The sequence below is a fragment of the Garra rufa genome, chromosome 18, assembly GCF_049309525.1.
Source record: "Garra rufa chromosome 18, GarRuf1.0, whole genome shotgun sequence".
Lineage (NCBI taxonomy): Eukaryota > Metazoa > Chordata > Actinopteri > Cypriniformes > Cyprinidae > Garra > Garra rufa.
In genome coordinates, this window is record NC_133378.1 from 10,973,456 (window position 1) to 10,986,460 (window position 13,005).

At 36.5% G+C, this 13,005-nt stretch overlaps 1 protein-coding gene across 1 annotated transcript in view; it reads left to right on the forward strand.

Annotated features, from left to right (window-relative positions):
- hdac7a (histone deacetylase 7a) overlaps positions 1 to 13,005 on the forward strand; it is a 59,127-nt gene that overhangs the window by 36,004 nt on the left and 10,118 nt on the right. The window contains exons 15-20 of the mRNA XM_073823116.1: positions 936 to 1,043; positions 2,662 to 2,717; positions 6,857 to 6,944; positions 7,347 to 7,466; positions 7,709 to 7,806; positions 12,787 to 12,905. Coding sequence (XP_073679217.1) covers positions 936 to 1,043; positions 2,662 to 2,717; positions 6,857 to 6,944; positions 7,347 to 7,466; positions 7,709 to 7,806; positions 12,787 to 12,905 — 589 coding nt within the window. The remainder of the gene's footprint in view (positions 1 to 935; positions 1,044 to 2,661; positions 2,718 to 6,856; positions 6,945 to 7,346; positions 7,467 to 7,708; positions 7,807 to 12,786; positions 12,906 to 13,005) is intronic.

A 13,005-nucleotide genomic window follows, 5' to 3' on the forward strand; every position in this document is an offset into this window, starting at 1 on the left:
TCACACTTGTAGTTTGGTTCGTTTTGTTTATTTAGGCTGGTCCAAAAACGAAAATAACACACTTGGTCCATGTCCGCATTTTTAACAGCGAACCTAAAGATACCGAACCTAAAGGCATAGTGATACGCTTACAACCTGATTGGTTGGATTGAAGGATGTATATTTCTAATAGAACTCACCGAACTCTCCAAACAAAAGGAAAAGGTGCGTTCAACTTAACAGGTGTATGCCGCTTTAAGCCGAATACATCTAATGCCTCTGCAGGACTAAGTGCACTCGTTGTGTGTATATGATTTTATTTTCACCACCTGCGATCTCATGAAGAGCTCATAAAAGACACTTTACATCCTCGTTGCTCCATGTTTGCCCTCTGCTCTTTTTGTTTTAAATACGCCGCTTGTTCTCTTTGTGATATCATGTTGCATAGCGTCGCATCTTGTCATTACTTCTTGTTTTTGGTTCGTTTAGAATTATTTGGTCCGTGTTGCTTTCAAATTTCATTCGAACTGCTTGGAAGTGGACCGAGACTCATCTTTTTAGTGATCTCAATCCGTTTGTTTGGTGTGCACCAGGGTTCAGATGGCAGCGTTCACACTTACTCAAATAAACAGCACTAACGGCGGAATCACACCAGAAATCGTTTTAATCTAACCAAACATGATAAGTGTAAACACACTCTTAGTTACTTTAGCTACCTAATTCATTTTAGGTAGGGACAGTATTAGCACATTGTAGTACACACACTGTAAAATAAAGTGTATCCATTTGTGTATCCATCAAATTCAGATCCTGTTGTAAATAATAATGCAAAATAACTTTTTTAAAACTGTTATTCCAGTATTACCCCTTAAGATATTTGGACTCCTATAAATAAACCAGTAGATTTGTAGGCTTCACCTGCACTGTTTGCTGACCATGTGCTTGTATTTCAATAGGTGGACAATGACACCATCTGGAACGAGATGCACACGTCCACAGCGTCCCGCATGGCGGCCGGAAGTGTGACAGAGCTGGCTTTCAGAGTGGCTAAAGGAGAGCTCAAGGTCTGTACTAAATGATATCCAAAACTTGTTCCTAGATAAAATGAGGACTGAATTGCTGAGAATGAACATTGTATTATAGACAACTAATGCATTCATTCATATGTGACCCTTTTAAATGTAGAAGAGAAAGCTGAATAAATAAGCTTTCCATTGATGTATGGTTTGTTAGGATCGGACAATATTTGGAAGAGATACAACTATTTGAAAATCTGGAATCTAAGGGTGCAAAGAAATCAAAATATTGAAAGTTTGAACGTTGTCCAAATGAAGTTTTTGGCAATGCATATTTTTAATCAAAAATAAAGTTTTGATTTTGATTTTCAGTAGGAAATTTACAAAATATCTTCATCGAGCATGGTCTTTACTTAATATTCTAATGATTTTTTGTACAAAAGAACATTTTTGGCTATTGCTACAAGTATACTCATGCTACTTAAGACTGGTTTTGTGGTCCAGAGACACATATTACTATTGCAAAGTAGTAAAATGCATGGTACAAAGTTGTCGTTTTACATGTAAGTGTACTACCCTGTATTGCTTAACTACTGGTTAAGTATCTTACAAACAGCCCAAACTAGTTTGAAACACAACCTCTAAATGTTGGAAATACATCACCGCTGTGAACAGTGTTGATGAAGATACAAATTACTCATGATTTAGAATAGATCAACTCGACCTTTTCAACAAAAATAGACATTGAAACAAGAAAAAGAAAGGATTACAAATGTCAGTAGCCTAAATATACCAGTGTAAGGGTCGAAATGAATCACTGAATCGTTTATATGACCAATGAAAACGTAAGCAAACTGATTTACTAAAATGACTCAGATTTGGTAAGTAATGAGGACAGAGCGTCTTTTATTATGTCCTAAGCTTGCTCTGCTGTAAAGCTGCATGGGAAATGCAGTGTAATAAATACAGCGATTTAGTGTTTCGACACGCTACACTGCAACTGGTTGGAGAAGTAGCTTGTTGCTATTTTGCTTCACTACTTTGAATAAAACTGATCTACTGTCATGCTACTAAAAAATGCAGTTCATCTGTATCTGCATCTGCTATGCACCAACAGTGGCTGTGCAGTTATAGAAAATGCAATATTATGCATGATCACGTTGCATTGAAATGACCATAATTACAAAACGACAAGTTAATCACTTCCATTTACATCCACTTCCATTTACATCTCACAAAGCATTAAAGAAAACAGCATTTTGACATTTTTGTGAAAGATTACATGAATTGAGTTTTAATTCTGACTTGATGTGAATGCATCTTGATCATGTGTCAACCAATCAGACTCAAGTGCTCATTTCCTTCAGACGGTCTTTGTAATTACCGTTGCGTCAAATAAAAATGAACCAAGTAGCAAACCAACCAGATCAAGCTGATTAAGACGTGGAAAACTGTAACGACCATAAAAGTATAGTTCAATCACTCGAGTCCCCTGCTGGTAATTAAACTTAATGAAGGTTATAGGGGATGTTTCAGGGAAACGGCTTTATTGCTTTCACTGAATGTGGAGGCCCGCTTGTTGGAGCAGTTTGGTGAAAACATGGTTTCTGTGTGAGAGGCGACTGGTAAATGCGGAGTTAATGACATGTTGGTTTCAATGTTTCAGAACGGCTTTGCTGTGGTCAGGCCACCAGGACATCACGCAGACCCGTCAAACCCCATGTAAGTCTGCCTGTTACATACGGAAATGTGTGTGTGAGTTTGAGTTTGTGCTACTATTGGTGGACGCAGGTTCGGGCCTGGCCTGCATCCTTTTTCTATTGTTTTTTTTTTTTTTTTTTTCCTTTTATCTCTTTTGGCGCATGTCTGCTTTCCACTGTCTTCCTATAAAAGTTCTCCAAATAAAAGAAATGCATAAAACAGTTTTAAAAAATAAGTACATTTAATTATATTAAAATAAAACAAGCACTAAGAATAAAATTTGTGGGTGCTTGGTAATGTACACTTTTTCTCTTCTGCTCACCAAGCCTATATTTTTACTATTTAAAATAACATTTTTATATATATATATATATATATATATATATATATATATATATATATATATATATATATATATATATATATATATATTATATGGTAATTTATTCCTGTGTTTTAAAAGCTAAATTTTCAGCTTCATTACTCCAGTCTTCAGTGTCACATTATCCTTTAGCAATCATTCTACTCTTCTGATTTGCTGCTCAAAAGTTTTTATTATTATGTTGAAAACAGCTGAGTAGAATTTTTTCAGGTTTCTTTGATGAATAGAACGTTCAGAAGAACAGCATTTATTTGAAATTGAAATTTTTGTAACATTATACATTTTTTTATCATCACTTCTAGTCAATTCAAAGCATCCTTGCTAAATAAAAGTATTAATTTCTATAATTTGTATTACAACATTTTTTGAATGGTATAGTGTATAATGTTACAAAAGCTTTTTATTTCAGATAAATGCTGATCTTTGGATCTTTCTATTCATCAAAGATTAATTCATCACTCCTGAAAAAATTCTACTCAGCTGTTTTCAACATAATAATAATAAAAAATGTTTTTTGAACAGCAAATCAGAATATTAGAATGATTTCTGAAGGATCATGTGACACTGAAGACTGGAGTAATGATTATGAAAATTCAGCTTTGAAATCGCAGGAATAAATTACATTTTAAAATATATTCAAATCGAAAACTGTTATTTTAAATAGTAAAAGTATTTCACAATATTACAGCTTTTGGTTTATTTTGGATCAAATAAATGTACACTTGGTGAGCAGAAGAGACTTCTTTGAAAACAGTAAAAACCTTACTGTTCAAAAACTTTTGACTGGTAGTGTAGATTGCTTATTTTAGAGATATTTTATTTTATTATTATTTTTTTTTTGTGATTTTTTTTATTGTAAAGCAAAGCCGGCATATCTGGCCAACAATGACTATATACAAGCCAGGGTTTGCCTTTTTTTTAATTTTTTATAAATAAGTAAAAAAAAAAAATACAAAAAAAACTTGAGCTATAATTTTTTGTTAATATTTTGAATTAGTTTTTATTTTTATACTTTCTGACATAAATTTTACATTTTTAGAAATTTTGTTGTGTTTTTGTAAATTTTATTAGTTTTTGTCATTTTTAAAATATGTGTACTGTATATAGTTTTTATTTATTTTTATTTCAGTTTCATTTTTAGTAGGGCTGGACCAGAATATTCGATTATTCGAACATTCGTTCGGTGGGTTGGCATTCGATTTTAAATTTTGAGATTTGAATGTTCTATTTTTTTCATACACCTTGCATCCCCTGCGTAATGGTTCTCATTCGCGCTTAAATACGAATGAAGAAGATCAGACTGCTGCGCCACTAACACAGAGACAACAAAAAAAAAAAAAAAAAAAAAAAAGAGAGAGAGAGATTGAGCAATATTTGAGAGACACTACTAAAGTACAGTCGGGCCCACTTGAATGGTGGAAGCAAAACTAGGGCTGTGACTGTCGCAATGACAACCGCGCCTCCACGTTTAAATGCACGCAGTAGCATGCAGTAACGCCGACCGCAAAGCCCCAGCAAAAATAATTACTGTGTCAGGGGAAAAGTAAGGAGATATTCAAATTATTTATTAATAAACTAGTATTTGACACAAAGATAAAGCTGACGATCCTGACTCGCCATCTGCTCACTGGACGCGCCTTTAATGCCTAAATGCATATTTATGGTTTAGGCCTATAGCTAATGAAAGAATTTTGTTTTCGATTTGAATTATTTAAATTAGTTCTTTACAGTTCCGGATGATATAATACTCTTACCTTTATGAGCAAAAATGAAGTTTCACATAGCGCTGGCGCTTCCATGTCCTGCAAAGAGCGCTTCAGCTTTACTCTCCGCACAAACGATTGGATATGCACCTAATAGCACACATTTATCTAGGTTAAACGATTCAACTAATATTGTGATATGCTTTAAGTTTTTTATATCTATGGATTTTAATTTAAATCGTGATGACTTGAGAAGGCTAAATTGATCTCTCTGCCGCTGGCCGAATATAACAAATAAAAAGTGTTCCAAATATATTTCTAAATTAACTTTATAACCTAAATAAACGAAAATAAATGTAATCACTTTGCTATTAAAAACAGCATCTGTGTAATGGGGAAGAGAAAGAGAAAAAAGACCGGTTCCAGTCGGACTCGGATCAGTAATTCTGATGAGCTGTCGGAAGAGGTCCGGGTGAGGTTTTAGGAATTTTTGCAACGATTGTTTGTTGAATAGCCTATTTAACATTATAATTTAGGCTAGTTTCATATTTAAATGTATTATTTCTTTGATTTGTTTTAGCATTTTGTAGGCTGCTTGTTCACTGACGGAAGTGCTCAAATAAACACGTACGTTTGTTAATCATGTTTGAGCCTCATTTATTTTGGGTTTCAAAATAATATACACATGTATTTTATATATAGGCCTATATACACAAACGTTATATATAATGTATATTTATTTATAAATAATTTATATATATGTAAACACCGCGCCATTTTTTTTCGTTCTTCTTTTTTTTAAATACCCTTTACGGTGTCAGTAATTACTGTGCTGCTAATTTCTGATTTGGGAGTGATTTTTTTGTTAAATGTTTGGCTACCTTATTAAGAGTATTGCTCTTAACAGAGCTGTGTGTTTTGTATCACTAGTGCAGTGTCCGTTCTTGAAGCATGTAAGCTCTGCCTGCGTGAGGCGCGCCGCTTCCAACTTGCAATGTTCTATTACAATTTATAATATAATATATCCACAGCAAAAATGGATTGAATGAACTGTTCTCGACATAATAAAAATGCAAACAGACAGACACACAGAGATTCCTGCCTTTATTAGAGAGAAGAATATGTTTAGCCCCTCCCTCCGAAGCTTCGAATATTCGATGTTGATTACTACCGAAGCTTCGAAGCTCAAAAAATGGTATTCGGACCAGCCCTAATTTTTAGTTACTTTTAAGTTAAACTAAATAAAAGTGAGAAATGTTGTCTCAGAAACTAGCTAAAATAAAATACGTTTTTTATTTTCATATTTTATTTTATTTTATATATATATATATATATATTTAAATATAAAACTTTTTTTAAATTGTATTTATTTTATATTTTATTTCAGTTAACATTTATTTTATTTCAAATACTAAAGTATTATTTCAAATACATTAAAGTATTTTTTTAATGGTTTTAGTTAACTCTAATGACACTATAATGTATGTTGCGCATGTGAGTTTGGGTCTATTTATTGTGGTCATGCAGTGAAATCCTTCTTCCTGTACATGTGTGTTGATGGCATGTTTTGAGCGTTGTGTTTGCACATGTGCACTCTGTCACCTCGCGTTCAGCGTGTCTTTGTGTGTGTGTGTGCAGCGTCAGCACTTGCCTGTCTGTGTGTGTGGGGATATTTACGGCTTGATAATGAAGGTTTGGAGGGAGCGGGAGGAAAGACGCTGATTTATTTCAGCAGTTATTAGCCTGCTGAGTTCGCTCTTTCCAAATTTCTCAGCGTTTCACCTCACTCCCTTACTTCCCAGTGCATATCTAATCATGGGCTGGAAGCTTCCACATGTTTATTATTTGTGTATATGGACAATATTTAAATGCTTTTAGATTACCTCAACACATTACAGTTAAAGACCATGTTCCACTAACAAGAGATCGGAAACTTCCGAGTTCAGTTGCGTGAGAAAACTTGTTTGCTTACTACAGCAATGCTGTTCTGTTTCCAAATCCTTTGGCATTTAATGTGGTTGGAGGACTCACTGTATCTGTATCTCTTTCTCTCTCTCTCTCTCTCTCTCTCTCAGGGGTTTTTGTTTCTTCAACTCGGTGGCGATCGCTGCTAAGCAGCTCCAGCAGAAACTCAGCGCCAGTAAAATCCTCATCGTTGATTGGGTGAGAGATTTAATTCAGCCAATGTTAGTCTTAGGGATGCGAATTCTGGCCAATAACTGGTATTGGAAATCTATACTATTGTCTTATTCTGCAAAAATGCTACAGTTATTTTGTGATATCTGAGTGAAGCCTGTTTCAACATATTGTTTTAATGAACCAATTGAATCTGAGTTACCAAACTGTATTGGATAACAAGCTGAATTGATTGAGTTTATCAGTGACTGAATCAAATCACTTCCACATTTCGGTCTTTTTTCGTCCTAATAGTCCAGAAACAGAGATAATGTTGATAATGTTGACTGAACAACAACCAAAATGCTACCATTGAAAGCTAACAAGTGTTAAACATCTCAGCTTAGTGTTCTGATTATGCAACCTGATTGTCTTTCATCAATCATTCAGGATGTTCATCATGGCAACGGCACCCAGGAGATCTTCTACAACGACCCCAGCGTCCTCTACATCTCTCTTCATCGCTATGATAATGGAAACTTCTTCCCTGGGAGTGGCGGACCGACTGAGGTTCGTACGCAGAGATTATTGATTATAGCATAAGAGCGAACACAACAGTCTTTGATTTGTTTATTGCTGTGAAACACTATAAGCTCGCATGAGCCTCTTTGACTCGAGGGTTTCAATGTGTCACACTTGCGCAACTGTGTTTCAAACCAGAACTAGTTGCATCACGGCCTTCAGCACAAAAGGATCACAGTGTGAGGGTTTTCATTGTGTTTAACAGCAGTGCCATGTTTGATTTGTCCCAGGTGGGTTCTGGTGCCGGTGAGGGTTTCAACGTTAATGTGGCGTGGACCGGTGGTCTGGAACCTCCCATGGGCGATGCTGAGTACCTGGCTGCCTTCAGGTATTAGTTTCACTTGGTTCATTTGCTGATTTAAACTAACTGAAGGGGAACAATTCAACAGGGACAGAATTGCCTGGAAAACAGGGGTGTTCAATCCTGCTTCTGCAGAGTTTAGCTTCAACACACTTGCCTAGAAGATTCTAGTTCGAGTCTGAAGACCTTATAGGGATGGTTCACACAAAAATGAAAATTCTGTCATTAATTACTTACCTTCATGTCGTTCCAAACCCGTAAGACTTTTGTTCATCTTTGGAGCACAAATTAAGATATTTTTGATTAAATCCGAGAGCTTTCAGACCCTGCTTAGAAAGCAACTGACACGTTTAAGGCCCAGAAAAGTAGGACGAACATCGGTAAAAAAGTCCATGTGACATTGGTTCAACCGTAATGCTATAAAGTATGAAAATACTTTTTGTGCACAAAAAAAACTTTATTCAGCAATTTCTTCTCTACGTGTCTTCAACGCACGTTCAGAAGAGCACCACGATGAATTTGCTGATTGGGTTTGGCTAAGGTCCAGTAATAACATAGAAGTCTGTGATGCACCAGAATTTTGGCAACCAAAAATATTCGGCCAAAACTAATTTTTGGTTTCAGTCCAAATAGTTTTTGGAGGCCTGAAACCGCTGAACAAAATTGTGGCATTTAATGAGCATGTTTTGATTCAAAAGCATCTGTTTTATGCAAAAAAACATGGATAAGCGACAAGTAAACATGTCAGCAATGTGGACACTCTTCACAATGACCAAAACTAATGCTAGAGTAGCAAAATGTAACATTTTTAGGCTGAAATATTGCTTTTGCTGAAGAGCTTTACTATACAGCAGGAGCGAGTTGCATAAACATAGCCAGTATGTTAAAACTGTGCCTTATAGGATTAGGAAAATTTACTCACCCCCATGTCATCCAAGATGTTCATGTCTTTCAAAATTATGGTTTTTGAGGAAAACTTTCCAGGAATTTTCTCCATTTAGTGGACCTCAATGGTGATCAATACGTTGAAGGTCGAAATTGCAGTTTCAGTGCAGCTTCGAAGGGCTTTACACGATCCCAGTCGAGGAATGAGGGTCTTATCTAGCGAAAAGATCTGTCATTTTTCTAAACAAAAAAAAAAAATTATATACTTTTAACCATAAATGCTCATCTTGCACTAGCTGAACATCACACATTATGCATTTACATTGGAAAGGTCATGTGTGGTTAGTTCTTCGTCTGTGTACTGTAGTTCAAAAAGGTGGGGTAGAGCGAAAAACTCATCTCATTTTCTCCTCCAACTTCAAAATCGCCCAACATCGTTGTTTTACCTTTTGACTTTCTTTGCATGTTAGATTTATAAACATTGGGTCGGTACTTGCGGCAACATCATATGTGACCTTTCCAATGTGATTACTTAATGCGTCAAGTCCAGCTAGTGCAAGACGAGCATTTGTGGTTAAAAAGCATATAAATGTTTCTTTTTTTGTTTAGAAAATGATCGTTTTGCTAGATAAGACCTTTATTCTTCGGCTGGGGTCGTGTAGAGCCCTTTGAAGCTGCATTGAAACTGCTACTTGGACCTTCAACCCATTGGCCAACATTGAAGTTCACTACATGGAGAAAATCCTGGAATGTCTAGCAAACTAGCAGTGAGTCAAATTAGATCGATCTGCTTTTTTGTATATAACTGATGTAGAAAACAATTAGATAACTTAAAGGATAAGTTCACTTCCAGAACAGAAGTTTACAGATAGTTTACTCACCCCCTTGTCATCCAAGATGTCTTTTTTCTTCAGTCGTAAAGACATTGTTTTTTTGAGGAAAACATTTCAGGATTTCTCTCCATATAGTAGACTTCCATGGTGCCCCCGAGTTTAAACTTCCAAAATGCAGCTTAAATGCAGCTTCAAAGGGCTCTAAATGGTCCCAGCCGAGGAAGAAGAGTTAATTTTCTAAAAAAAAAATTACAATTTATATACTTTTAAACCTCAAATGCTCATCTTGTCTAGCTCTGCATGAACTGCGTGTGTATTCCAGTTAAAGACAGTTAGGGTATGTCGAAAAACTCCCATCTCCCATGCAGAGAAGATCAAACGCCCTTTACAAAAAAAGGTAAAACAGCAATGTAGGCTATTTTGAAGTTGGAGGAGAACTATGAGATGAAAGTTTTTCGACATACTCTAACTGTCTTGAACCGGAATACAGAGTACTAGACAAGACAAGCATTTGAGGTTAAAAAGTACATAAATTGTAATTGTTTCATCTGGGATCATTTAGAGCCCTTTGAAGCGGCATTTAAACTGCTTTTTAGAAGTTCAAACTCGCAGGCACTATAGAAGTCTACTATATGGAGAGAAATCCTGAAATGTTTTCCTCAAAAAACATAATTTCTTTACAACTGAAGAAAATATCTTGGATGACAAGGGGGTGAGTAAATTATGTAAATTTTTGTTCTGGAAATGAACTTCTCCTTTAAGGCCCATTCACACAAACGATAACTAATATAGTTTTAAAAATTGAGTCCACACTGCAACTATAACAGCACAGATGAACAATATCTTTGGAATCACTTTTTTAGAAAGACTTTTTCCAATAAAAACATTGACAGCCAATCAGAATCCATTTTGCTTTGAAGAGTTCAAGCATTTAAAGGGTCTGCAGCTTCTGTTCAAAACAGAACATTATCATGCGCTGGTGTTGGCGCTATTATAGTTATAATTCTTGATGTCAATTGGCCTCAATTTAAAAGACTAGTCTAAGAAGTTCAGGCCAATGGTTTAATTTATCACCTGAGAAAACGACACCCTGAACCAAAAGTAATTTTCAAATTTTATTACCCAAACTTTAATTTCAGTTTCAGTTTTTGGCTATGTGAAAACTTTAATTTTGGTTTCAGTGTTCTGTTATGGTCTTGTTAGTTTCCACAACTAATTTACTAACAAATACTTCAGCATTAATCCTTACGGTCTGTGGTGTGCTAGTATTTCATACACGTAATGATAGCTGGTGTTAAGTGTCAAGGACACAATAGTGTTGGCAAACCCAGCAACTCTTCAATTCCAGGATCGTCCGTGGTCCAGATGTTTAACCACAACCCCACCACCATTGACTTTATATGTCTTGTAAAGTCTTTACATTGCATGATCATCATCAGGTCAGAGTTCAGAAGGAAGCATTTGACCTTTGATCATCAGTTTCAGCAAGAACAAAGTCCAGAAATTGCATTGCATTGCATTGGTTTCTAATCTTTGTTCTTAGAAGACCTTAGAAATGTTGTCAAGAACTGGACGCCCGATCATATTGTGATCACTTTTTTTTTTTTTTGGAAGAAGTTGGACTTCCCCCTCTGCCGTCTGCCAACCTGCATCAGTCAAGGTGTTTATTGTAGTCTGAAGCGCTTGCAGGGCTTCAAATGATTCCCAGCTTTTTCATTGTGTTGGGATCAAACTCCAGCTTGGCCACTTCCACATGCCACTTAATTGCCGCCGGTGGGTGGTTTTATTAAAAGTTTTTAGCATTTTTGAAGGCAGCCTGCTTCGGCTTTTTGGTTTGGGTCCAGGGAGGCATTGCTAACCACACGCTAACCAGGATCCCTGTGTGAAAGTGGGTGGGCGCCTAAAAAGACCTTTAAGATCTTTCGGCACTGAACGTTTTGGGTATGTTCTGCCTCGAACCAGCCCGTCTCTCCTTGACTTCCTGTGTCTTGTACGCTCTTTCTCGTCCTTTTATTGGTCTTTAATGAATGCAGCGCTCCCTCTCTCTCTCTTTCCCTCCACCCAAACTAAAATTGTTCCTCTCCACACAGGGGAGCGTGGGTAGTTTTATTGGTCTAGAGGGGAGGCGGAGTTGGTTACAACGGTGAGGGTAGGCGGAGAGGGGGGGGAGTAGTGGAGGATCCTGGGTAATTAAGGCAAATGGCTCCCAGATGGCGGGCTGTCAGTGACGTGAGGAGAACGACAAGCTCCAAATGGGAACCAGATGCAGCGGCGGTCGCTTTGAACTCGCCGGTGATGCGCTCAAGAGGCGAAATCGCTGGCAGGGCTGGCGTCCTCCGAGCGCAAGAAAGAGGGAGACCAGGAAAAAGAGGAAGGAAGAGAGAGCGAGAGACGGTTATTCACAGAACCTAATTCAAACACTTTAGTCATTGCAATTGTCACGCTGTGCTTCGGCCAGCTTAATTTTTTTAGAATTTGTCAACTCTAACAGGAACACCACTTATTCTTCTTTCCACTTTTTGGCAAGTTTCTCACATTTCTGGAAAGTCTATGATCAAAACCTATGTTAAACTGACAAAACGTGATTATAGCTTTAATTAATCAGATCAATTTAGTCTTGAAAAAGTAATTTTACTACTTACATAACCAGCTTTTATAAAAAAAAATATATAATACATATTTATGTCATGCCTCAGAAGACCCATTAAAACAAAACCGTAGATGTTTTAGAGAATGTTATTTGGTTGCTTTTTTCATGTCTTGCAAGGCATTTTTAAGCTTTAGAAAAAAGACCCCAAAAAATCATAAAAGTTTTGTAAATGTGACTCATGCAATATATTTCTTCTTCTAAGTCTTCTAATGCCAGAAAAGGACTGAAATTTAATTTGTTATTCACTGACAAACTTGACATCTGCCCTGGCTTTGGTTGGCGAAAGAGAGAAGAACGAATCTTTCTTTTGAGTTCTTTGAATTCTTTTCAATGAATCAGTTGATCCACTGAATGAGTCATCTCAGTGATCCAGATGCAGTGGTTAACAGGTGAAGATTATCAATATAAAGTAACTTAAGTGTCCTAAGTCGTTTGGGTTTGGAATGACATAAACAAGTAAATTATGAGAAAATTGTCATTTTTTTGATGAACTAACCATTTAACTATCATTCTCTAGACTTATGGTTCAAAACTGTGCTTGTATGAAGATTTGGAAAGTAGTCCAGTCTCACCTGTGAGTTCAGCTATCACAGATATAATTTGAACTAAACATTTTCTATGCATTGTTCTGATGTTCAGGACGGTGGTGATGCCCATTGCTCAGGAGTTTTCCCCAGACGTCGTGTTGGTGTCTTCAGGGTTTGACGCCGCAGAAGGACACGCTGCTCCTTTAGGAGGATACAAAGTCACTGCCAAATGTAGGATATTACTTTTAATAATGTTCTTGAAATATTAACTAAACCTGATGTATGAACACTACGGAGCCCCTGAAGGGACATGATGGTGGAAAACAATTGG